General features: G+C 49.5%; 1 protein-coding gene across 2 annotated transcripts in view; it reads right to left on the reverse strand.

The window, feature by feature from the left end:
• Positions 1-2,017: 2,017 nt before the first annotated feature.
• The window catches only part of MAPKAPK2 (MAPK activated protein kinase 2), a 44,365-nt gene continuing 19,207 nt past the window's right edge, over positions 2,018-27,175 (reverse strand). Inside the window, exons 2-10 of one of the 2 annotated variants that reach the window (XM_054563126.1) lie at positions 7,291-7,430; positions 7,027-7,100; positions 6,667-6,746; positions 6,046-6,172; positions 5,362-5,437; positions 4,822-4,946; positions 4,434-4,519; positions 4,236-4,316; positions 2,018-3,661 (exon numbers count right to left, since the gene is read on the reverse strand). In XM_054563126.1, coding sequence (XP_054419101.1) covers positions 3,518-3,661; positions 4,236-4,316; positions 4,434-4,519; positions 4,822-4,946; positions 5,362-5,437; positions 6,046-6,172; positions 6,667-6,746; positions 7,027-7,100; positions 7,291-7,430 — 933 coding nt within the window. In that variant the 3' untranslated portion in view covers positions 2,018-3,517. The remainder of the gene's footprint in view (positions 3,662-4,235; positions 4,317-4,433; positions 4,520-4,821; positions 4,947-5,361; positions 5,438-6,045; positions 6,173-6,666; positions 6,747-7,026; positions 7,101-7,290; positions 7,431-27,175) is intronic. The other variant, XM_054563128.1, reaches the window with a different exon arrangement.

The raw sequence follows: 27,175 nt of genomic DNA on the forward strand, positions 1-27,175 counted from the left end.
AGCCCCCATGCAAGCCAGCGTCCGTTTTTAGGTACAAAGCGCCATGGTCATTCCATCTGGGAGTTCAGCGGGAAGAGGTTAAGTTGCCCCTAGGGGCAGGGAGAGCATCACAGGGCCAGGCCAGTGTGCCAGGTCAGGGCATCGGGGAGAATGGAAAGGATGGCAAGACCCCGCTCACCCAGCCGGGCATCTCCCAGCCCTTCACCCAGGCTACCCTCCCTGAATGCCAAGTACAGGCCCATCCTCACTGGCCACAAAGGCATAGCTTGGCTCACCCAGAGCGAGAAGGCAAGCGTGTGGGGCAAGAGGATGAGAAGGCTGTGAGACAGGCGGGCAGAGCGGGGATCCTCAGACGCCGCGTCCGAATCGCTGGACCTGTGGGCATGTTACCTCACATGGCAACATGGACTCCACCGGTGAGATGAAGGTTAAGAACGTCCTGGATTATCCAGATAGGCCCAATCTGATCACATGGGTCCTTAGGAGTGGAGGCTCCTTCCTGGTTAGCTGGGAGAGATGTGGTAACAGAAGGGTCAGAGAAGTGTGCTGTGCCTGGCTTCGAGCACCGAGGAAGAGGGCCATAAGCCAAGAAAGGAGGAAACCTCTAGAAGCTGGAAAGGCAAGGCAAAAGGATCCCCCCAGAGCCTCCAAATACAGATGCAGCTGTGCTGAAACCTGGATTTTAGCCCAGTTATACCCTATCAGATGTCTGACCTACAGAACTGGAAGATGCCAATTTTGTGCTAAGTCACGAAATATGACAGCAACAGAAAACTAATACAGCCTCCCCAGACAGCAAAGTGCTGACAACTCCCTTCTCGTGTCACCTCACGTCCCCTCCTACCACCCCAGGCCCTTTCCCAGATTGTCACTGCTGACACCTTCACAGGCTTACACAACCTAACGATTTCTCTGAAAGCAAAACGAGCCCTATGCTGGTTCATCTGAGCAGTGGTTTCTAGAATGGTGACTAGAGTTTCAAAGGAAGACCCAACCACAGCTGTCCTTTCAGGACTTCTGCAGGGACCACCCTGCCCGTGCCCATGAGCCTCAATGGGGGAGACGTGACCTGCCCACCAAGGACACAAGGCCGCCTCGCGTCGGGGCAGGAGGCCTGGTCTGCAGAGGAGATTCCCCAGGCCTTGCGATCCTAGTTCTAGCCCTGACCAGTGAGCGGCGTGCCCCAGGGCACAGGGCTTCACCCTCTCTGTCGGCTTCCTCACTCGTAAAACAGGGACCACCCTGCCTCACCTTCCTCCCCTGACAGCTCTGAGGCTCATGTGAGAAAATGTGAAATTACTAGGATTTTACTACCTGGGGAGGAGAGCAGCAGGGTCAGTAGACCAATTTCTACCTTTGGCCCTACTGCAAACCAAGCCATGTGATCTCAAACATCCCACTCTGGGCCCCGGTCTGTGAATGGAGGGGAATGAGTCACATGAATGCTGAGGACTCGTCCAGCTCGGAAGTGTTTTTGGTTTTTGCCTGATCCCTATCGCCCCCTCCTGGAAATTTCAGGAACTACACCAACCTACTCCCCGGTCTTTCTCAGGGTTTGAAACCAATTAACCACCACCCTCTTCTCCCTAGACCCCCCATGCCAGTCGGCCATGCCAGGCTGAGCGTCCCAGTGTCTGGCTATGGCTAAATTGGTGAAAGAATCACGTGCCAAGAAGCACCTTGGCTCCTGATTCAGTGTTTGGCAAAAGCACGAGATCCTCAGCTCTTCCTGGCGCCTCTGCCCTGCTCCAAAGGACAGCAGCATTAATGCACCCACACCAGCCACACTGGCCAGGCCCTCAGCAGGGCAGGTGCTGGCCGCTGCTCACCCAGGAGGCCCTCCTGGGTACCTTCCCCTTCCCTCGGTCAGACCGGTAGGTCCCCTCCCCTCCCCTCCCCTCCCCTTCCAGGACGCCCAGCCTTTGTTCTCCCAACAAACAGAACCACTCTCCACAGGTGGGAAGAGGAGAGGCAGGGCTCAAGGGGCTAAGCTCCGCGAAAGAAGAGACACAAAGCCTTTCAACTATTAAATCCGTTTAGTTTAGTAAAGACAATTTCGCTCATACAAAACAACAGTTTACAACAATCTGAGTGCTGGACACACCATCAGACACGGGAGGCGCTGCAGGCACTTGGAGCCCTTCCCCCACGACAGAGAAGACCCTGGGTGCCCCTCCACCACCCTGCCCTGAGGGAGATGAAAACTGAAGTATCACTGACCCCGCCCCACCCCTGCCCCAAAGGGACCTCGGCCCTGAGGACCTCTCTGTGTTGCACCTCAGGAATACCAGGGGGGCCCCCTGCCCTCCCCTCACTGGCCTGGACACAAGAAGCCAAGTTGTTTCCGGTGGGAGTGACGTGGCGAATGGGGAAGGGGCTGAGTCGGGACATCTTTGGTGTGAAGACCACCCCCAACCCACTAGGCCACACAACGGAAATGTGTGGGAGGACCACAACAATGATGTTGCCTTTGCCCATAAAGGATAGCCGGCCAATGCCCCCAGAGCCCAAGGCAAAAGGCAGAAGCTTTGGGTCACTTATAAAGTGCCCAGGCTCACCCATGTGAGCTGAGAGGAGGCCTGTTGAGAAATGGCTAAAAATGTAAGGAACACAAATGAGAATGGGTCACTAATGGCAGGAGGGGAAGCAGAGGTTACTCCGGTAGTCAGCGCCTCAGAGGCTAGGACCAGCACTCAACGGGGAGCAGGTCCTGGGGCGGGCGGTCCAGTCTTCCTGATTTCGTGCCAGTGCCTAGTCACTCCCCTCTGCCTCCCAGACCAGCCAACAGAGGCGGCCACGGAGGGCCCCGCTCAGGGTCTGGGCAGGCTTCCAGGCACTGTGACAGGCCCAACACAGGCTGGGCCAGGCCGGCCCGTGCAGGGCAAGGTTCTGGAGCCACAGCAGGGCCCCTCCCTGCCCGCCCCCGGCCCCCCAAACACACAGACCCAGGCACACATGCACAGGCGCACGCGCACACACGACCACACTCCTATCTGCCTGGCACACTGGTGATGTCCAAGGGGTCCAGCAGAGGATGCGGGTGGCATCCTGGCCCTGCCCTCCATGGCCTCCAGCTCCAGAACGCCCCAGCCAGCGGCAAAGCTCAGGCTGCGGTGGGGACAGGGGGCAGGTGGGGCAACACACAGGGACACTCTCTATAACAGTTTCCACAAATACCCTTTAACAAGAGGAAGGGGTTTGGGGGAAGAGGAGTGGGCAAAGGACAATAAAAGAAGTTTCATAAAAATTCTAGGTCAAATTACTCATAAAACTGCAAAGTGAGCACAGGTTCAAGAGCATCTTGCTCCCTTCTCTCCACGCCCTCCAGACCTCCCAGCCTCTCTCTCTCTGGGGTGGCCAGAACTGAAGGCAGAATCCGGCCTCTCATGAGACTCCAGGCTCCATGCAGCCGAGGAGGAGGGGAGCAGCTGTGAACAGTTCTGTGTCTCTTCATTTAAAAAATATTTCCAGGTCGAAAGTTATTGCTTGTCCTCTGGGGGAGGACGGGCCGAGCGGCTCAGTGAGCGAGGGCTGCGGCCTCCAGGGCCCGGGCTTTCTTCCGCCTCTTCAGAAGCAGGGGATTGGAGGCGTCTTCAATCTTTTTTATCTTGATCTGCTCGTAGTCGACGCGCATTGTGGCCAAGGCACTGGTCATCTCCTCCTAGGGGGAAAGGGGTCCAGCCACAGAGAGACATGAGAGACGTACATAAAGGCAGGATGAGGGCAGAGCAGAGAGGGGGCGGGCCGGCTGGGAAGGGCTCCGGGGCTGACCGCAGCCTCGGCCCTGGGCTAGGTTAACCGAGTCGGCCACTGCTGCTGCCCCTCTCCGAGAGCCCTCCGATGACTGCGCAGGCAGGCAGCAGGAGCACTGGCCAAGGAGTCGGGAAACCTGGGCTCTGGTCTGCCCCAGACTCTCATTAGCTGGATGACCCTAAACAGGTCATTCCCCCCTCTGGGCCTCAGTTTCCTCATCTGCAAAATGAGAAGAGAGCACCAGATGGCCCCTTGGGTCTTTTTAGAGGCCCGGGGAGCAGAGTGGTAGGAAACGGCTGAGCTCTGACTGAGCACAGACTCCTCTGGCCCAGCCTGCTCAGGGAAGTGGCTCAGAGGCGCCGTTCTCACTGGGACAGACATCCCCTGGGCGAGAGAAGGCAGGACCGAATCCTCCCCGGCCAACACCGCCAGGCACCCCGTGAGCTGCACCCCACACCTCTCTCGGCCAGTGGTTCCCTCACCTTGACATCCTCCCACCGCTCCTTGTCCTCCTTCAGGACCCGGCTGGTGTGCAGGGGGGTCTGAGGGACCTTTGTTGATTGCTGAGAGGAGAGAAAAGGGGTCGAACTGAAAGCCTGGGCAGGGCAGAGTCCTGGCTAAGGCCTCGTCCCAAGGGACAGTCCCCAAGGGCCCAGGTCTCTCTGGCCTGCCAGGCTTACCATGATCCAGGGGTGGTTCATGAACTCCGTGATGGTCATTCTCTGAGTGGGCTCTGTTTTCAGCAGGTTCCGGATGAGCATCTTCACTGTGGGATGACACAGGGGACAGACCATTCAGGGGCCTCTCTGCCTCTCCTGCTCTTCCCCACAGTCTCCAGGGAGAAGCCAGGGGGTGTCACCCGGGGGCAGACCGCCCAAGGATCTGCCCCGAGGACCATCACAGCTCCCCCCGCCACGGGCCCTGCACAGGCCTGTGCCAGGCCCCTCACACAGGCTGCACACACCCGGCTGCTGTGTGCAGATCCACAGCGACACCACCCACATGAGACAGACACCCACGTGGCCATGTGTACGCATGCACGCACGCGTACATGCATGGGCTCTTTACCTTCCTCTGATACTTCTGACCACTCTGGGTTGGGAAATTCATACTGGCCCATGCGGATGCGACTCTTCATGCCCGGAGAGATGGCAAGGCCGTGGTTGGAATAGAAGGGCGGATACCCACACAGCCTGAGCCCAGTGGAAGCAGGGAAAGAGGAGCAGAGGTGGTGTCATTTATGGGAACCAGGGCACCAGGAATAGAGTGAGAAACAGACTTCTTGTAAAGGTCGCAGAGAAACTGGGACTCGTTGGCTGAGGCACAATATAGAAAGTCAAGGACAGGGCCCAGGGTCCCCATATACCAAGCACCTGAAGCAGAGGTTTCCCTGCCCATTAACTAGTTTATTCCCACCACTTAGCTGCCAGAATCCACTAAGCAAAGGAACATACAGGAAGTTCTCCGGGAACTCCCCATCCAGAAGGGGAGTGCTAACCCTTCCCTCTTCCTCTCATGCAGGAGAGGTACAGGCCTCCTCCCCGCTCTGCGCTGGCCGCCTGGCCCGGCCCCAGCGCCCCCGCCCCAGTCCTTCCCCGGCACACTCACAGGATGTACATGATGACACCCAAGGACCACATATCGCAGGACTTGTCATACTTCTCTGGGCCCAGCACTTCTGGAGCTGCAAACCAAAGGTCGGCGTGGGTGGGCCTGGCCCTCAGACGCTGTGACCTAATCCAGTTTCTCTGGATGACGTTCCCACCCCAGCCCGTCAGACCATCGTGATGGATCGGAACTTGGCATGGGAGGGGAATAACCGTAACCCAGCCCTGGGGTTGGATGGAGGAAAGCAAAGACCCTCCTCCAAGTGGAACCAAGGGCTCGAATCTTAAGATAAAATAATTCCTGGCAAGAGCCTGCCAGACCTTCGATGTCCTCTGAGTTTGACAGACACGTTTGTGAGCTGATCCTGTGCCATCAGCGTGGGAGCCAGAACCAAATCTGTGCACCAGACACCACCAGGAACCTGACGGAGATGACAGCTCTTCTAGGGGAAAGTGCCCATGTGCACAAAACCCTGCCCACAACCTCGGGCTGCCAATTTCCTGTGACACTTCAATCCCAGCTCAACTCTGACGAGCCCTAAGCCAGGTCAGGTGGCACCAGGACCGGCGCCAGGGAGGGCCGCAGGACATGACCCTCCAGGGCCCTGTGGCTCCCAGGGTGGAAGCGGTGGGTCTGAGAAAGCTCGGGGGGCGTCGGGGGGAGCCCAGCCCCCTCTGGACTTACCCACATAGTACGGCGTATAACAAGGAGTGGTCAACGAGTTGTGGCTGGTGGTTTCCTTGGCGAAACCAAAATCAGTGAGTTTCAGAATGGCGTTGGGCCTTTTGGAGGTGTACAGGAGATTCTCAGGCTACAGAAAGAGAGAGAGAGAAATAGCAACCCTGCTGTGAGGGGCTATGGAAAATGGAAAGGGGACAGATGACATCCTTCCCTCCTCCGTCCGCAGCCACTTGTCTAGCCCCATGATCTGCACACCGTCAGCTGCATGTGACTAGTTAGCTCCCTGCCTTCCCAGGGCTCTTGGTAGGCTGGGCAATAAGAGACTAACGCTGAAAACCAGCAATCAACACCACAGGCAGAGAAACCAAAGGTACGACGTGTGGCGCTGACTGAGAAGACCACAGGCAGGAGTGTGGCCACCGAGGCCTCCCTGCTGGGTTTGGGGGTTTGCCTAGAGAGGGCAGCCCCTGCAGAGCAGAGAATGGTACCCTGCTCCCGTCTGCCCTCAGAAACCAGGCAGCAAGGAGGCAGGATGCCCCTGGCAATCCTTCCTGGGGTCACTATGATCCCAGAGCCCTCTGCAGCACCCGAGTTGGGGGGTGGGGGGTGCTGAACAGCTGGTACCTTGACATCCCGATGAGCAATGTTGATTGAGTGCAAATACTGAATGGCCTCGCCAATGCTCTTCATGATTTCTGATGCTTCTGTAAAGGAAAGGGAAAGAAAATCACAAGACTATCATTAGGTTTGAAATCTCAGTACACTGCTCCACCCCCCACACCCCACCCCAGTGCAGCCTAAGGTTCCCGACATCCACCGCCCACCCCAGAAACCAAGACACAACGAGCCACCCAGGGCCAGCTGAGAACAACGGCCCAGGCAGCGAGCTGGAGGGGGCAGCAGGCCTCAGCATCTTCCATAGAGGGGAGGCACCTCAGAGGGTCCCCGCTGCCCTGCCCGCCCAAGGCCCGTCCCATAACAGACCCTTTCTACCTCTTTCTGTGAACGCCTGGTCTCCTCGGTCCTGGATTCGGCTAAAGAGTTCTCCACCATCCAAACTGGAAAAAAGCCACTGTTAGATGCGGGGGATACACACCTCACTGCCGCTCTCCACCATCCCCTCCCCCCGCAAAATTCACCATTCACATTTTAAGCTCCAGGGCACCTCTGACCAGTCCTCAGAAACTGAGGGGCCTGGACGGGGAGTGGGGAGGCTGGGCCAGGAGCAGAACCGGCAAGGCTGCTTACCACTCCATGACGATCAGCAGGCACTTCCGGCCCGCGTACAGGTTCTCGTAGACATCCACGATGCGCACGATGTGCGGGCACTGGGAGGCCCGCCAGTGCAGCTCCACCTCGCGCCGGGCCTTGGGGCAGTCCTGAAGCATCTACAAGCAAACAGTCCCCTGAACGGCTGCACCATCTCTGGAGGGGCGGGCACAGCTGGCTGCTGGCCCACATGCCTGCTGACATCCCCACTGAGGCACCATTAACTCCCCTCTACCGCTGATCCTCTACCGAGCCAGGCTCCTTGGCATTTTCTCTGGCAGCTCCTTCTCCTAAATCCTGACCTGGAGCTTCATGGCTCCCTTGCCTCCTCTAACGGAAACCTCAGTGTGATCCCTTGGCACCTCGGCGGTCTCTGCAGCTAAGGACACAAAGTCTGTTCCGGAAGGCAGGCAGCAAGTAGCACTGGGAGACAGGGGTGAAGGAGGTGTGGGAGAGAGAGAGACTGAGGAAAACCAATCCAATAATGGGGAGGGGTCTAGGGAGAGGAGAGGCTCAAGAATTTAAAAGAAAAAGTATTTACACAATCCCTCAAACCCAGCACACCGAATCCCGAGTGATGTTCTCTCTCTGCTTCTGGGGTTTATCTCATTCAACCACAGATGGCCTCGGAGTCAGCCTGAGGTGGTTTGAATCTTGATCTTACGAGGTCTGCAACCTTGAGCAAGTTCTGTAACTCACCAAGCCTCCTTCACGCCCCCTCATCTTTCATGAACCAAGTCGCCAGGGGCATTAAAAGAGCCTGAATCCTCATGAGTCTCAGGGGCTGAATCTTGACTAGTCCAAGCCAGTCTCATTAAGTCCAGGCACTCTACTAGTGACTGGCTTGGAAGTAAACCTAAGACCCAAGGTGGTCAAGGAGAACTTTGTAAGAAATTGGCTGAGAGGCCTTTTAAAGGGAGCGCAAGGACCTCTCCTGCATAGGACACCCAGGACCATGAGAGTCACCTTGGTGCTAAGGAGAACCAGCCTAAGAGGATGAACCCACACACTGAGGAAGGCAACCAGGGAGGAGGCGGGCAGCTGCCAGGACCCTTGCTGGTATCACCACACATCCCTCATGACTTCTTTATGGTAAGAGCCAAAAAGCACCCTGATACATCCCTTTGTCAATGGGTATCAATTTGTTATAAGGATTAAATGAAAGAATTCTGCAAAACGCCTAGCAGAGTGCCTGCCTGTGCTCAGTAAGAGGAGCTGCCATTCTCATTACAGAAAGTCTACTTAGTGCGCGGTGCAGATGCCAAAATCATTAAGACAAGGACCCCCACAGACTTACCAGCCCTGTGGGAAGTGAAGACTAGCACTACACAGTACATAGCCCCACTGCGTTGGACTGTGAGCAGGCTGGCTGTGAGGGAGGCAGCCAGACGGAGGAGGAAAGGCGCAGGCAGAAGGGATGGCTGGCAGGCAGGGGAAAACAGCGGGAATCGGGGCTGACTCAGAGGGAGCGGGGTGGGGGTGGGTGGGTGAGCTGAGGAACCTGCCGGAAAGTGCGTGAGGCTTGGTACTTGGTAAGTAAGATCAGATCGCCGAGATAGATCCAGATTACAGAGGGCAATGAAAGGCAAACATGAGAATTTCCGACAATAAAATTAGCACTTGTTTATGCTATGGCCCATACTATGCTCTACCTTTTCTAATTTTACAGCAATTGCTATGTTACAGGATGAGAAAACCGAGGCTCAGAGGAATAGGCGTGTGTCAGGCTCAGGTTTGCAGACAGGCAGAGCCAGGGTTGGAATCCAGGACTGGTGGACTGCAAAGCCCAAGCCTTTTCCACTACACACCACGCAGCTTTTAGAGAAGGGAGGAAGGCAGTCTTGTTAGTCTCAGAGCACCAAATGCAGACTGACTTTGCAAAGGCAATATCCAAACAGATGCCCAGTTAATTCAGTCTCCGAAGGAGCAGGCAGGAGGAAGGTACCCATGTGGTCACACTGCCACCTGGTGGCCAAATGAGGCTACAGCACCGGTCTTCAGCCAGCCTCAAATTCATTCATTTGGATGCACCGAAGAAAAAAATTTATTTTCCTTCCCCAAGGTCTACGAGGAGTAGAAGGAGGCACTGACTGATTTCATATGTATGAAATTTAATTCCACAAGCATTTATTGAGCTCCTACGATGGGCCGTATATTGTATAGGATGTCAAGACCAAATGCAAGAGTCCTGATCTGAAAGAACTCAGGCTGGGGCTGGAGGGTGTGATGCACTAGGAAAGGACACACAGGAAATACTTATAACCCACTCAGATAATGGGCTGTAAGACTGACTGATAGGTTCAAAGGATTCAGAAGCAATAGTTCAAAGAGCAACAAAGCAGGAAAGACCTCCACCGCCCCCTACAGGCATATAGGAACGGAGGCCCTGAAAAAACAATGTCAAATTTACTCAGAGGCAACATAAGGTCATGGATCAATTTCTGGTTGCATAACCTCGGAGAGGTCCTTACCTTTCTACGCCTGTTTTGCAGCTCTAAGTTGGGGGGCAGGGGGAGGAGAAATACCTACCTGTCCCCTCCCTCCTAGAGCCATTGTAAACATCTAATGAAATAACACCTCTAATCGTGCTGTTACCAGACAGGCACTGATCACTGAACCAGCAGTATAACTGTCTCTCAGTCATATCTGTGTGGAGGCTGGAGTACGCCATGGTACAGCCAGCACAAGTCACCTGCAGGACTGTAGGCTGGGTTTCTGTCTGCAGCCTGGTGACCACCTCCTGGGAACCAGCTCCAAGCTCTAACCAACCCCAATGGTGCTAAGCACCAAGACCCAAACTCAAGTGCACGCCCTTCCTGAAATGACAGCAGGCACTCGAAGTTCTGTTCTTTCTGCCTTAGACATGACCTTAGAGTGGCATCAGGCAAAAGAGAGCTGCAGTCAGAGAGCCTGGGTTCATTGCCCCTCCAGGCTCACACACAATTCTGCGCCCCGTAGGGGAGCCAGGTGGACTTAGTACAACACACCTGGCCTTGGGGATCCCACACAACTCACATCCCAGGTCTGCCTTCCCAGCTTGTGTCAGGGAGACCACTTCATATTTCTGAAAGGGGTTGCCTCATCTGTAATACTGGATTCCATTTAACAGAATAAGTTAATTGTAAAGAATGGTATTTTTTTAATTCTAAGAGAAATATAATAAAAATTTCCCATGAAGAGTGGTAACCGACATTCAGGGACATGGTTATCACAAGTCCCTGAATGGATATGAAAACCAACGCAAGCAAGACCTTCAAATCAGTCAGGAGGGCAGGCCGGCTGACGTCATGGGGCAGAGCCAGGAGAGCCAAAGTGGCTCCGCAGACAGCTGTGGCGTGCGGGGAGCCTGGACTGAGGAAACCAAGAATGTGCTAATCTCAAGTACACGGCTAAGTAAAGAACAGCCGGGGAGGGGGGCGGGGGTGGGGCCTGAGCTCCCAGCCAGAGAGAAGAGACAAGGAGAGAAAACAGGATTCCCAAGGTGTTGGCAGGGGCAACCAGCAGAGGTGCGGTGGGAGGTTCAACCAGAAGCCAAGATAGCCACCTAGGAAAGGTCCCACCTCTCTGGCATGGGAAAGGACAGAGGACACCAAGAGCCCAGGACTACTGCCCCAAGGGCCTGATTCTGAAGAAGGGAAGCGTCTTCCTACTAAAATGTCACACAGGCTCTTGGGCAAGGAATGTCTGCCTAGAAGGGACTGTGAAATATTTTAAACCCATGCTAAGCCTGGAACAGATACCACGACTTCCCTCCTCCCTCCAAGCTTGCGTCTGAAATTCTCCTGCGCTGTAGAAAAGACTGTGGCATGTGCAGACTGTGCTGGACTGCAACGCAGTAGGCCAGCACTCACTCTAGGGGTCCTTCCCAATGCGGCAGGGGCCAGGCCACAAGCTAGAGAGTCCACTGCCTGGGAGGAAACCCTAGGGTGAGAGTGGCTATTATAGAGATATGGGAGCTCTCCCGACTACCTCTCTGCCTTCTCAGGAACCTGGAGGGAGGCAGGATGGTCCTCTTATCTCCCCCACCAATCTCCCATCATGGGCTCACAGGAAAAGACTGGAAAATAGTCAGCATCCCAAGCCGAGCCAGGAAAAAGGGAGGGAACACAGCCCAGGCCTGAAGCCCTGCTCACCAGCAAAGCAGAAACGACGACAGGAAGGAACAAGCCCAGGCCCCACCGGAGCATCCCCTTCCCAAGCTCCGCCACGACTTACCAAGAAGTTTTTAATCCCTTTGTGCCTCTGTTCCCTATCTGTTAAATAGGGTAATAATAGTACCTATCTATATTAAATGAATTAACACATACATTATGTAAATTACTAAGAGTGGTACTTGACACATAGGAAGCACAGCATTAGTGTTGGTTATGATTGTTCTGCTCCCCACAAACCTCCCGGCCAGTGTCAGAGTCCCATTGGGGTGGGGAGCTGGACTACCACTCCTGGCCGTGGCTTTCAAGGTGTTGGCAGCATGCAGAGAGGGGACCCAGAACACCGGAAGGGAAGCAGCGTTGGCATCCCAGCCCCGAGCAATCCAGCCCCCTCCCTAAGGGGGCTGGACAGCTGGGGGCAGGTCTGCAATGCAATGAGAGAAGAAGCCATCCATTCCCAAGAATTCCCTGTGCCAAGAGTGACGCAAAAGTCTGAATCAGGCTCTGTGTTGTCAGTGTGCGGTGTGTGGTGTGCAGTGCCTCGTGTTAAACAAGACAGCCCCGCGCTCCCAGCAGGGGGCTAGGACATGCTCCATCCCCCAACCGGTACCACACAGAGAGGGCTGAGGCAGGCCTCGAGGCCCTTCCAGGCAGAAGAAAAGGGGAGGACTTGGGAAGGAGGGCTGCTGCTGGGGCCAGGTTTGAGCAACCTCCTGCCACAAAGCCCAGCAAGCAGCAGGCAGCCTCAGATGCCGAGGCGCAGGGAGCGGTGCACCGCCTCCTGGGAGCGCTCCGTATTACTTGGGTGCTAAGTAGTAGGAATGGGGAACCCTCACACCCATCCTCACACTCACCCCGGGAGGAAGCATCCTATTTTATAAATAACAAAACTCAGGCTCACAGACACTAAGCATTAGTTCAAGGCCTTTCAGCCAGTTGTGCGTGGCAGAACTGGAGCATGAACTCCATCCCCACGGCTCCCAAAACCTCTAGTCCACCACCCATGGCAAGGCAAAGGGGACAAAATCTGCCCAAGGCTGTGGTATCAACAGCCAACTATATATCTCCCCATAGTTGTTTACCCTAACTAGACATGGCTAACAAGCTGAGTGCCCAGTGACAGCAGAGATTTATCTATACAATCTACAATCTTCAAAATGATGTTTCAGAATAATATTTACAAGAAATGGATTCCTAAGTATCTATGAGCTTCTTAGCCACCATCATAGTCATTGTCTACTTTTTTTTTTTGCAGCACAAATCCCAACATGTAGCTTCCTTAAATTTATTTATCAGAAAATATCTGATAGTAAGTGGAAAAGCAAGTTGCAAAGCCTATGTACAGTACAGTTCTACATGTGTACCTATTTCTACCTGTGCATATATATACACACATAGAGATATATAATACAAGTGTACACCTATAATAGGAAGGGCATTCATACTCAGTAAATGTTAGTAGTAATTCTAACTTAAAGATAGGATTATAGGTAACTTAATTTTCTTTATTATATCTTTATTTTCTATGTGACTTACAATTAGCATATATACTTTTTAAAGAGGCAAAGAAGTTTAACTCTCCAAATTTTAATTGGAGGCTGTCATCCGTACCCCTGTATGGCCAGGGAACAGCAGCTTGTGACTTACAGGCAGCTCTGCCAGGCAACTCAGCCACCTGAAGTCCATGGACTTCGAGTCTTGGAGCCTTGAGCAAGAAAGCAGCTCATGCCCAGGGGAGACGGTAAGGAGCACTGTAGTAGAGCTTTTCGATCATTTGCTGGCCCCCTGGCTGAGCTCCCCAGCTAGGACTGGGCCATCCATATCTGGCTCAAAGATCTTTGGCCCTCTCCTTTCAGCCCGCAGCCTGGGGAACTGGGTCCCCTGAAGCCCTGTACTAGAGAAAAAGGGAAGTGTGAGGAAGTCACAAGGCTGCAGGACTACGACATAATGTCTTTACAGCATTATTATCTCTACAGGGTCTGCCCAAAGCCTCCATCCCTGGATCTGCAGCCAGGGAAGGGGGATGTAGGGAGAAGACACACAGGGCAGGCAGTACGTGGTCTCACCTTCCCAGAATGCCATCACTCAGCCAAAACCTGGAGCTCCCAGTATGAGCCACACACTGCTTTGGGAGGTCGTGGGGGAAATGAACAGAGAACGTGACAAGTAAGGCCTGTGCCCCCAGGGGATTTACATTTTAATGCACAAGGTACACAATAAACAAGGTTTGCTTGTTGTTGTTGTTATTTTTTACTTTTAATTGGGCATTGTGATTTGTGCTGCAAAGGAAATAAACAGGGAGCTGCTACAAAATCAGCACTGGTGGTGGGGGGACTCTCTCATCCCCCAAATTACAGGGAGCTACTTAAACACTGGGAGATAAGTCTCTTTTCATCTAGCCCAGCTCAGGAACAGAGCGACAAACAAGATGTGACAAACAGACACATCTTGATTGAAATGATGATTTTCCTCTACATCTATTGGGAGAGGGGAGTATGTCCCCCCATTGCAGAACCTCCACAAAGCTCAGAGAGGAGCAACTGAAGGCTTTCCCTAGAAGCTGATCTAAACATAAACCTCGCAGCAGACCTGTTTAACCTTAGAAGGTCGCCGTAATAAAAGATACACAGGAGTACATCACTGAGGTCTCTCACGCTGGCGCACACATCCCCAAACATTTGGTTGGGAGGCAAAAGCCTTTATTTGGCTTTATTTGTTACTGACTTTCATTCATGGTATGGGAGGAAATCCCCACCCAAAACAAAGCCAACGCTTACAATGGGAACTCCATTTCCAAAAGCCGTAAAACAACCACAACCACGCCACACTGCCCAGAAGGTGAGCGTAACCTTTCCTGTGGTCTCCACCCTCGACCTCCATCCAGGACCTTCCCAGGGCAGCCAGAGGACCAAGGTTCCGTGAAAAGGCAAGAGCCTTAAAAGCCACACTGTAAATGACAGTATTTTTTTTAAGTATCTGCAACACATGATGGATAAAAGGTTAACTTAACTCTGGCAAATCAACTGTAAAAGATTAAAAATCCAATATAAAAATGAGCAAAGAATAAGAACAGGCAGTTCAAAGACAGAAACACAGATGGCCAACCAGAAGATACTTGACACAACTCATTAAACGAGGAATGTTTATGAAAACAATGACAATAATTTCACCAGAATGGCTAAACTTTTTAATGTTTGACCAAAAACATAACAAAACTCCTGAGTTTATGCAAAGATTTAGGGAGGAAAAGACACTCTCTCATATAATCGGGAGGGATATAAACTAGTATATTTTTAGAGGAATTTGGTCATATCTGTCAAAATTGTAAACATTCAACCCTGGGACCCAGCAACTACCCAGATAGGAAATCACCCTATAAATGTGTTCCTAAATCGTTTTAATGGCAAAAAAAGAAAAAAACCAAAATGCCGCCCCTAAGATGCCGGTCAGATAAACGGCAGCAAAGATGAACACCAGAGTACCGCAGAGCCGGGCCGGAGCGAGGTCACCCCCGCCTGCTGCGGGCAGGGGCGGGCATGGGCCCACGGGCACGCAGACAAAGAACGGGATGACACTTCAGCTTCACCATTAATGACTAATTTTTTTAATGGAACTGCAGTCACATTACGTAACTTTTTTTTTTTTGAAGCAGCCAACTTTTTTTTAAAGATTTTATTTCTTTATTTTTAGAGAGAGGAGACGGGAGGGAGAAAGAGAGGGAGAGAAACATCCATGTGAGAAACACTGATCAGTTGCCTCCCCTATGCGCCTTGACCAGGGACTGAACCTACAACCCAGGCATGTACCCTGACCAGGAATCGAACCAGCGACCTTTGGCTTTGTAGAACAACACCCAATCACCTGAGCCGCACCAGTCAGGACCGTAACTAACTTTTAACGTGTAATCAGAAAGACATGAAGCAAACACACCAAAAGCTTAATAAGTGTTGTAGGTTTTAATTTCCAAAATAAAATACTGAACAGAATGTAAAATAATACCCCACCTGGGTGTTTTTGTTGTCATTGTTGTTTTGTTGGGGTTTTTTTAAGGCAGAGGTAGAAGATACATGGATCTGTGGATGCTTAAAATTTTTCTAGTGGAATTTATCCCCCAAAAATATATTAACAGTGTTAACCACCACTAGGGTACAGTAGAGAAAAGATTGTATTTTTTCTTTTTCATTTTTATTTTATATCTTTCCATTGTTTAAATATTTACCATCTATATGTATTTTCTTAATTAAGTCAAGGTGTTTAAATTCTAAAGTGCAGTTTTTCTCAGACCTTAATTTGACCCCGGCCTAACAGTTATATGAGAGGTCATCCAAAAAAACCAGAATTTATTTATAAAAAATTGTGTTTTATTCTTACATGTTTAAACTTCAGTCACCTTCAAAGTCCTCTCCATTCGATGCAACGCACCGATCAAGACGTTTTTTCCGCTGCTCAAAACAGTTTTTGAACTCATCGATTTTGATGCCCGTTAGTGCTTCTGCTGTTTTTTGTTTCACCTCTTCCACATCAGCAAAACTTCCCTTTGAGGACTTTTGTCATTGGGAAAAGCAAAAACAAACTCACTCAGGCAGAGATCGGTGAGGAGGAGGGCGGGGCACGGGGGTCATGCCATTTTTTGGTCAAAAACTGCTGAACAGTCCATGTAGTGTGGGCAGGTGCACTCGTAAATCACCATGAAATGGGCAGACACATCAAAAGAGTCTCCAAAAAAAATTCACTGAAGCCTAACGCAGCCTCTCACAACAATGCCAGTTGGTATGCTGCTACAGTTAGGTTCCTAGAACACTCACCTAGCAGAGGAAGACTGTAGTATAAGCAGCAAGCAGCCTTCCCTCCAGTTTTGGGTGGGTACCCCCTCATATCTGCCCCAAAGCAAGCCAACCCTCTCTAGCAGGAGGTAAGCAGAGACAGGGGATCCCACACTGGCCACAGGAAGAAGGACACAGTATAACTGTAAGTATGAGGGTCAATGAGCTAACGTAAAGGCCTGGCATCTTCCTGGAGAATGTAACCAAAATATGGTTAAAAGTAGGCCAAAGCCCCAAAGCACCACTGCTGGCCACTTCCGACACACATGGACGTGAAGACCGCACCCAGCCAGGTATCTGGCACTCCAGAGTCTGGGAGAGAAAACTGAAAAACTGGAGGACACAGATATTTCTGTTTCTGCTAGTAGATAATTACGCCTTCGAAAGAGAAAGAAATTTTCATGTGTGCTGCACCAGCATGTGTCAGGTGCACTTTATATATAGAAAAGAAGCTACACGCAAGCAGCTCTCTCTCAGAGTCAACTGCTGATTCCATTAACAGGTGTGACTACCAACACCCAGTGAAGTAACCGGGCCAGGGCCACGTGCTAGAAAGTGACAGAGATAAGACTCACACCCGATTCAGACTCTAACCTCCAAGTCCTCTTCTTCTTCCCCCACTACAAAGGAGGCTTTGCAAAAACCCTGCGCTTCTAATACTGGCTTACTGTTGCCCTGTCTTGTTGTTCCTAAACATCTCCCTTCCCTGCTCTGTTCACAGGCCTCTACCCCAGGTATCTCTGAATCCCTCAGGCCCAGCACAGAGCTTCATGCAGAAGATTAAAGGGCAGACCGTGTATCAGAACAACTATGGGCCGTGGCCCACAGCAAGATGCAAGGCATCTTTTCCTGGGACACAAAGCAGACGGGGGTAGGAAGGAAACACACTGAACACTCCACGTTGGCTTTAAGTTAAAATATGAGTGACCGGAAAACAAATGCCATGTTCTGAAAATCCACAGAGATGGAGAAATTAAGACAGGAGGGGGTCAGGAATGCAGCTTCTGGCCTACCCAGTCTCCATCAATTGAACCCCACACAGCTGACAAAGCAAATGTCAATTTTTAATTGGAAATCACAAATGCCATCTCATCTTCATCACTCCAATTTAAGGAAGGAGATTTCCGGCAAGTATACCTTAATCAACAGTTCTAATAGGAAGTGAGAGAGAAAGTAGAAGAAGGGTCATATAAATCAAGAGGCAGTGTACACACACACGCCACCCCTTGACAACAATTTCACAATTCTACTTGCCTAAGAGTGGAGGGCAACCGAATAAGGAAAGAAAGGAAAAAGAGCATAAACGGTAACATATGGGAGAATACATGGTCAGGCAGAAGATATAAACCACTCTTTCCTACATAGCAAAAATGGCTCAGATGCAAGACAAAGCTCAAGCTACCCCACGTGGTCACAAGAACATTGGAGAGAGAGATGTCAGTCTTTCCCTGCTAGGAATAGGGCACCTGATAAATTCTTGTGTTGCTTTACTAAACAGTTTACCTCTCACCCAGCTGAAGAAGAAAGGAAGGGAACCATAACCCTAAATCCAATTCTAACCAGGAAGCCAAGTCTAATAAACTATAAACTATGTTCAAAGAAAAAAAAAACACTCAAAAATAACTTAGCGAAAACAACAATAACAAGAATACCACATTGGGAAATAATCTTGTCATTTTAGAGTTCAAAGAAAAGGAACAAAAAACCTGGGGACAAAAACAGTGGTTTAGCCTAGACTTCCAGAAAACCAACATTTAGATGTTGACACAAAGGAGCAGATGAGCAGAGATCCCAAAAGGGAATGCATTTTGAAAAATAAGCCCTGCTCTTTACCAAGTGGGTTGTGATCATCTAAAGCACAATAATTCGGAAAAAGAAACAAGAAGCAGGCAGCCACAGATGCCAAGGCCACAGCAGGGCCAGCTCTGATGAGCTCAGATAATAAAGGATGTGCCCAAAGACACAAGCACCTCCAATAACCAGGACAGACCAAAAGAGAGTGGCTCCTGAAGCAGAATGAGCAGACCTGGTAAAAACGCAAGAACTATGAGAAGCATGCCTTAAACCTACATGCAAAGCTGTAAGAAGAACCAGGGAGGAAGTGGGCCCGTCACGGGGACAGAGCCTGCAATCTACAAACGTAACAGATTTGGGGGAATGTTCATCTCCAATATGTTCCATCGTAACTATGAAGGAGAACGTTCTTCAGATTGGAACGAGCTCCCCATGTCCACACACTCAAGGGAAACCTCAAATCCAAGCGAGACCAAGAGCCAGCTTATTATAATCACCCAAGGGTGAGTGAGTTAAAAGAGGCCAATCTTAGAAGAAACAACACCCAGGATGGAGAAAGAATCTGCACGACTGCCGGTTCTGAAATATGGCAATGCCCTGCTTTGGGGCAGCACACGTTCCCTCAGCACGCACTATGCGCCAGGCACTAGACTAAACACTTAGGCGTTCACATGGTCCAGTCAACGAAACAGAAACAATACATAAACAGATTAGATGATAAAAAAAAAAAAAAGACTGCTCAACTTATCTGTCTCTGGCAAAGCTCTAGAACAGATCACAAACTGGACCATCTCAACCCAGCCTGGGTTCCCTGAGAAGCCATGCAAGCTAGTCTGGTTAGCATTTTTTAGCAAGGTTGCTAAATTATAGACCAAAGGTCAGATACATGGTACTTTCATTCTATAAAAGTATACAAAGTCTCCTGGCAGACCTTTGGGATGACAAAGGAAGAGTAGGTAAGATGACAAAGCATTTTGATAATACTTGCAATTGTTACAAATGACCAATAATAAAGTGGTATTTAATGGAATCTAGGACAGGCTGAACATGCACCAAAATGAACTCATTGCTCCCTCTCACTTGATCCCCAGCATCAGTTAATGACAATGACATCACCATCTAGCCAGACTCCCAGACATAAATCTTGAAGTAGTCATCTTCAACCTCTCTCCCTCCCTCACCCACTGAAGCAATCCAATTTAGTGTTGGAAAGATCTCACAAATTCACCTTCCCTTTTCCAGCCTTGCTGTCACTTGCTTGGTCCCCTTTGCTCTTGGGTGCTTTCTAACTGGCTTCGAGATGGTACTTAGTCTGTCTGTGGATCAACTGTTGGAAGGCAAATCTGAGCAGGGCATTTTTTTTCCTTAAGGCTAACGTGATAAAACCTAAATTCCTTAACCTGGTCCTTCTTAGCTCCTACCCATAATATCTCCGCCCTCACCTCCCAACACATCCCCTCTTACTAAGCTACACTGAACTTCAGTGCCCTCAAACAAGCCATGCCTTTGCATCCTTCATGAACCATTGCAACGTCACCTCCTCTGTGAAGCCTCCCTGAGGACTTCCAGGCAGAGTTAGCCCCTCTGTCTTCTCTGCTCCCACAAGACCCTGTTGAACTCCTACTTCAGTAGTCACTAGTGTACTGACGAGACGGTTCCTTCTCCTACTGTGCAGACTGGGCCCCTTCAAGGCTGGGATGATGTGTTCACCTTTGATTCCAAATCCTAGGCCCAATATACAGCAGTGTGGACAAACTCAGCATCTGCTCATTGGCTGAACCCAGAGAACACCTCCAGTGACAAGCCAAGGAATGCCGCTTTTGGCTTTGCCAAGTATTTTACCAACAAGTTGGATGAAGACAGAGTGGACGCCAAGCTAATCAAACTTGCAGGTGACTAAAACACTGGAAGTGGGTTAAGATTTTAAGAAGACTACAGTAGTGAAAGCATGGGCTAAGACTAACCCAAAACAAAGTCCTATGTTAAGGTTCAAAAAGATCATCTAAATAGCTTGTGAGGAAAGAGGCCCTTCTCCGGTCAGTTCCACATCACACAATGAGTGAGAGCAAAGCTTCCGAAGCCAGGCTGCCTGGGGGAGTCCCAGCTCCTGCATTTAACTCAAACTCACTGCGGGACCCTGAGGTGTCCAAACCTCCTCAGACCTCCACTTTCCTTCAGTGTAATATGGAGATAACAGTATCTACCTCATATGGGGTGTTGTTTAATTAATAATACTAAAAATGTATTTGCAATTAGAATTATGCCTAGCTCAAAAACTCTACTATTACTTTTTGCTGCTGTTGTTCTATTGTTAACAGATACTTCTAAGAAAAGAAAAGCTGTGAAGTATTGTAGTTAAAAGCAAGGGATCTGGAATTAGACTGTTTCGAGTTCAAATGTCAGCTCTAAGCTTAGTAACTGCCTAACCTTAGGCAGTTATTTTACTTTCTCATCATTGTCTTCATGCATTAAATGGGGCTACTGATAGTATCTGTCAGCTATATTCACTCAGCATTTGTTCAAAGTGGCGGGGAGGGAATGGAGATAAACTAAATGCCCATTACTAGAAAACTGATCAAATAAATTATGGTACATCTATAATGGTGCATAGAATAATATGCAATTATCAAGAATGAGGTAGGTCTAGATATATACTGAGATCAAAATTTGTGCAAAAAGATATTCTTCCATGAAAAAAGATGCAGACTGATATATGTAGACTAGTCCCATTTTTGTAAAATGTTCTGAAAAAGCAAAAGAAATGTGACTATAGCCCTGGCTGGTGTGGCTCAGTGGATCGAGTGGGGCCTGCGAACCAAAGGGTCGACGGTTCGATTTCCAGTTAGGACACATGCCTGGGTTGCAGGCCTGGTCCCCAGTAGGGGGCGCAAGAGAGGCAACCACACATCGACATTTCTCTCCCTCTCTTTCTCCCTACCTATCCCTCGCTCTAAAAATAAATAAATAAAAATCTTTAAAAAAATGTGAATATATTCTCCCCAACTTTTGTAAATATCGACAGCCTTTGTTCTGTGCAGGAACATGGAATCATAGAAATGACCGTGCAAAGCAATCTTAATCATCAATTTAAAAAAGTAAGATTGTTCCATGACCTTGAGAAATTTTTGCCAAAAGTTTAAAACCTCTCTCACTATCAGTTAAAAATAAAGGGAAATGAAAAACATATTAAAACTAATTTTTATTTAGTAAAAAAAAATTAGAGACACTGAGAAAGAGTGTTTTACTTCCTTGTAAAAACCTCAACCAAAGTAGTTTGAACAGTGCTTGCCTTGTCACATGCAATACAGATCGATCATCTTTTCTACACTTCTGCCAATTGTCATACCCTTTTTCTACGTTTGGCTCGGTTTCCAACATCTCATCCTTCACACTTTCAATGTTGCAAAATAACCTTCAAGAGTGACTGCAATGTGCAGTTTTTTCCAGTGTCACTTCCTCTGGAATTACGTCATCTTTCCCATCACAACCACTTAGGTCAGTGAGTTCGCCTTCACTGAGCTCTGCTGGCTGTATCTGTAGTCCTGAACCGGGGCAAATGTTAACATTCATACGATCAGTTTTTTACTCTATAGTTGTTTTATGTTCAGCTCAAACTTTTCATTTCTTGGCTGAAATTTCATCTTTGTTGGCCAATTCCCTCTTTTGATTACCTATTTTTATAAAATGTCACATGCTATCATTAAGAGACAAGGAGGTCACACAACTGCACACTTTCCTGTCTAAACATCAACTTAACGACAGATGGGCAGTGACCCACCGACATACTCTGAAAGAAGGGACATGAATGGTCACTGATAACAAACATCTGTTATGTGTATGGTGATCTGTGGACTGAAGAGCTAGTAGCAAAATTTGTACTCCATGCAATTACTCAGAGTTAATGTACACAATAACTGGAATTTGAGCCATGACGTCGCGGGCCTAGTGTTATTTAACTAATCGCGGCGACTGAAATTCATGCACACTGGAACCATGAAAAGCAATAACTATCTATACGAAGGACATAATAAACAAGTATATCCACTAAAAAGTAAGAGTGGGGAAGAACTTTGGGAAGAGCTGTATTAAGTGTTTTTCAATGACTAAGTTCTATATCTTAGGAGTGGTCTCAACCTGAGACAACTTCCCTCCACAGAGGACATTTGAAAATGTCTAGAGATATTTTTGATTGTCACAACTTGCAGCACCTGGAGAGGGTTGTAACTAGGATCTGTTAGGTAGAAGCCAGGGATGCTGCTAATTCCTAAGAAACACAAGACAATCCCCCACAACAAAAAAATTTTCTGGTCCAAAATGTCAATAGTGCCGAAGTTGACAAACCCTGTTTTAATCCCAATGGTTTTTATTAAGTTATTTTTAATACCACCTTCCTCATCAGGCAATGGCAAAGATTATGAGATCATGGCAAGTAGAATAAGTAATATCGCTATGATTGATTAACTAATGCAATAAATGCTATTAATGGCATACACTCTAGATGATCTCAAGCTACATGAGTATCCTAATACCACCTTAGCCTTGTGGTGTCTTTTGTTTTACAAATGTTAACTCATAGATGCCATGATGTCACTGTCAGAAAGTTCATACCACTTTCAGCTCGCTGACAGATGGATACTTAGAACAAGACAGGACTCCAGACCCAACCCACGCTCCACCTCTCTGTCCACATCTAGAATCCAGTGCTCACTTCTGGGCAACACATCGGAAAAATTCCAAAGGATGATGACCAGGACGTAAAATGTCTGAGAACCAAGTCACATGAGAAAGGGCTCAATAGGCTGGGACAATAAGCCTGAAGCAGAGAAACCCTGAAGGAGCGATTAGGAATAAGATGTAATAACAGTCCCGAAATTCTAAAGGGCTGTCACAGAAAAGAGAGCTAACTTAGAATTGTTCTACATGGTTCTCCAAGGCAGAAATGACAAGGAGCTGTCCCACAAAGGTAGGGGCCTGGATGGTAATAAGCTCCTTATCCCTGCAAACATTCCAGCAGAGACTCTCGGGTGGGATTTCAAAGGACTCCTACACTGAGTAAGAAAATAATCTAGATGAGCAATAAGATACTTCCTAAGACAACCTTGGGCGCAGAGTACCAGGGGGTAGTGCGGCAGAGAGAGTCACGAACAAGCAGTAACGGTCTCCTTTGACACAGCAATCCCACTCATAGGTACTGACCTGAGAGAAATGAAAACATGGTGCTCACAAAGACTTATGCAAGAATGTTCACAGGCACTTTAGTCATCATAGCCAAAAACTGGAAATACTCCAAATGTCTGTCAACAGGAAAATGGGTAAGAAAATTTTATCATATGCATACAACAGAACACTAATCAGTATAAAAAGAAACAAACTACCGACACAGGGAACCATGTGGATGGCCCTTACGTAGAAGAGTTCGCACTGATTATTCCATTAATACGATGTTCCAGAACAGGTAAAACTAATCTATGGGGGAAATCACCAAAATGAGATTGCCCGGGAAGGAGCATGAGGGAACTTATGAGGTAATAAAAATCTTTTATTCTATATCTTGACAGAGGTTTGGGTTGCACAGATGGAAGCATTTATTGAAACTCATAAAGTGATGCACTTAAAATTTCGAGCATTTCAATTTTTATCAATTTTACCACCAAAAAACAAAACGAAATAAATGCATGAACAAATACTGAACTGTAATTAATACTTATTCACACCGAAATGTTTAGAGGTGAAGTGTACTGATGCTGGCAACTTACTATAAAAGGCACCCCCAAAATAAGATATGCTGATAAATGGATAGAGAGATGGAAAGATGGAGAAAGCCGTGACAAAGCAAGTAGAGTAAATTATTAATGACAGAATCGAGGTGGTTGGGTATATAAGTGTTTACTGCAGAATTCTTTCAAGTTTGCTGCTTATCTGACATGTCTCATAATAAATGTGGACAAGTACCAGCCAGGAGGGAGCACAAGGAAAAGAAGGGATGGCAAGGGAAAGAATTTCTGCCAATGCAGTGGGCTCTCCAGGGCACGGGTGCACAGGTCTTGGTTGACCTGGGGACAGCTGATCTTAGCCAGGATGGGAAACGTGCGGGGATGGTGCTCAGATCTTTGTTCTCGCAGTTCTTGTTCCCATTAGACCAGCTCCATCACTGTCCTACTCCAAGTCCAGGACAAGTCTCTGCCCCTCTCTGGCCTTGAATCCTTTCCCTGGACTGAAGGGACCAGTTTAGAGGTTCCTTAAAATGTTTTCCAGCTCTGACAGTCGGTGCAAACCATGTTTCTAAACAAGAGCCAAAGGATGCAGAGATGCCAATTACAGCTTCAGCGAGCTCCCGGCAGTTTCCTGCACACAAAAGGCAAGGAGCTTGCTGTTGTGTCAATATGCCTTCAAAGAAAGGGACTGGGTACAACTAGCTCTCGACTGTCCGCCTGTAGATTATCCACTCTGTCGATCAGCTACAGCAAACACTGAATCACTGAGAAGGTGTACCCCACCCCACCCGCCAACACTCAGCAGGGCTTCTGGGACAGGAACCTTGCGGAGCTCAAGACAAGTAAGGAGATACATTTGCTGGAGAGGAAAAATGCACTGATATTTTGAGAAGTCCAATTTCAATAATTTTTACATTATCTACTCTACTATCTCTCCCTCCCTTACCCCCAATAGCATGGATAATTTAAGCTGAATTGCATACAAGACTGTCAGACTTTCTGTGGTCTGATCTATCTACTCTATAGCTCTCTACCCCAAGGACCCACATCCTGGAGTATATACCAAGTGATAGAAGGATACAACAGAAAGCTGGCGACCCGGTTCCAGTCCCCATTCCACAGTTAACTTGCTGAGGACAGGCAGACAAGTCATTGTCACTGCATCCTCCTCTGGAAAATCGAACGTATGCCTCGCCTACCTGAGGCCTTAGGATTTCCTCTAACTCTTACATTCTTTTCCATCATTCTCTCTCCCTAGGTAAGTAACGTAAGCTTGAAATTTGTTTAATTTCAAAAAAAAAAAAAAACCAAACTCAGAGATACAGACAATGAAGAGGAGGGGGTTGAGGGAGGGTGAAGTGGGAAAACCCCTTTACCCAGTACGTGGCATATCGAACTATAATGTTGTACACCTGAAATTTGTATCATGTTATTAACCAGTGTTACCTCAATAAATTTAATTTTAAAATTTGTTTAGTTTGTATATATTCTATAGCCATTCTGTGTATAAGACCACCTTTAAAGTTGCAAACTAGGTGGATCCAACATGGTCCTTCTTTTAGGCACGTGGGAACAAAGGTGGACAGGGTTTCAGGCATCTGCCCAGGTTCCACAGCTGGTTAGTGGCCGAGTGAGGGCTAAACCCAGGGCCCCAAGTAGGCCATGCAGACTTCTCAGAAAAGCGCTGGGGACCCCGGCAGCCCTGGGGAACCCGTCCTAGATTTCAGTACGTGTAACATCCCCTCTTTTCTCTGCCTTACCGACTCAAGAGTCTAGTGCTCTGGTCCTCAGATCTTAAAGGGGAGGGGAATGTGTGAGTGTTTCCCAAACCAAAGACCGTTAGCTCGCAAACCAGTAACAACCAGTAACAACTTTCGGCAGGACTTCCTTCCCGCCATTCTCCTGGGAGCAAGGTCTGGGCTGGGGGCGGGGGGGGGGGGGGTTGGCGCAGAGAGCTTAGAGGTCAAGACTCGGAAATGGGAGCCCGGAAGCCTGGAGGAAATCTCCGGAGCGCCTGGAGTTGGGGAAACCCCACTCCTCCCCTGGAGTAACCGTGGCAAACCACCTAGGGGAGATTTGGGATCATAAAGAATTTCCATAATGACTGATTTGTCTAGAAGTGGCCTGAGTACATTCCCAGCTGTGGTGATGCATCCCCGGCTGATGGGGGAAGAAGGGAGTCATCCTGCTCCTCCCCTATTCCCCGGTCCTCTTCCACCCTTACCCCACACCCACCTCCGTGAGCTCAGAGCTTCCTGGCAAGGGCTCCCCTCTGGGGGCCGCAGCAAGTCCACAGGGGTCACAGCCCCTGGTCCCTCCCGGGACGCTGGAGCCTGGGAGTCTGCAAATGCAGCCCCGGTTGGCAGCAGCAGCTAATGCTCCTGCTTCCCAAACCAAAGCCTGGCCCATCCAGACTTCCTGTGCAGGGGAAACTGAAGGACAGCGTCTGCCCCTTCTACTAACCCAGGCAGCATTTGGAGGGACTGGGTGTGCTCCTCTCCCATCTGAGTGACACCAGCCACTGTGGCTGTGGCTGAGGAAAGGCAGGGAGAAGGCCAGAGGAGCTGGGGGGGACAGGCATCTCACCCTAGTTCCTAAGAGCAGACTAACTCCCCTCCCTTTGAAAAGGTCAAAAGAGGAAAAGCAGCAGCATAACAAAACATAGACACAGTCACACACAGAGATAGGAGATCCCGGGCCTGACTTAGTGAGAGCAAAGTCTACACCCGCAGGAAGTGCATGTTCCCCTGCAGGAGGGGTTGATTCCTACCCACACTCCCATTTTCTCCCCAGATGCCGATTTCCTTAGAAATCCCCACAGCCGCCTGGCAAAGCTGCCCCAGGGGATTCTGAGGCCTGCAACAGGCTCCGGAATTCCCTAGGCCCATCTGCCCTGAGTGAGGCACCCAGTAGGGCCTCCCAGGCCTTTCTCCGGGAGCTGGCCGTCCGGGGGACCATCACTCATACCCACCTCCCATCGCCAGGGTTCTGAAAACAATTCCATGCAGCACTCTCGAGATTTAAAACTCCACAAACTTCAGGAAGCCGTGTCACAATTCTGAACTCTTCCTTAAATTGAAACCAAAATGCCTTGCTCTCCCTCCCCTGAATGATGGAGAGCCAAGTGCCTTTTCCCCCCGGTCCCCCCTCCAGATGCCCTTTGGTTGGCGAATAGGGGAGAAAACACCCAGCCCACCTGTTTCTTCCTGGCCGCCACCACCAGGTTCAACACCACCTCCCCATCGGACAGGGGAAGGCAGGGAGGTGAGGGAGCTAAATCTTGCTCCCTTCCATGTCCAGGATTAGCAAGCAGCTGCCCTGGGATCACCAGCCCCTCCCCGCTCTGATGCTGAGGGGCTCTCAGGAGCCTGGGCCTCAAGCA

This window comes from Pteronotus mesoamericanus, unplaced genomic scaffold, assembly GCF_021234165.1.
Source record: "Pteronotus mesoamericanus isolate MK-2021 breed Mesoamerican mustached bat unplaced genomic scaffold, CSHL_Meso_final scaffold_705, whole genome shotgun sequence".
Taxonomy (NCBI): Eukaryota; Metazoa; Chordata; class Mammalia; order Chiroptera; family Mormoopidae; genus Pteronotus; species Pteronotus mesoamericanus.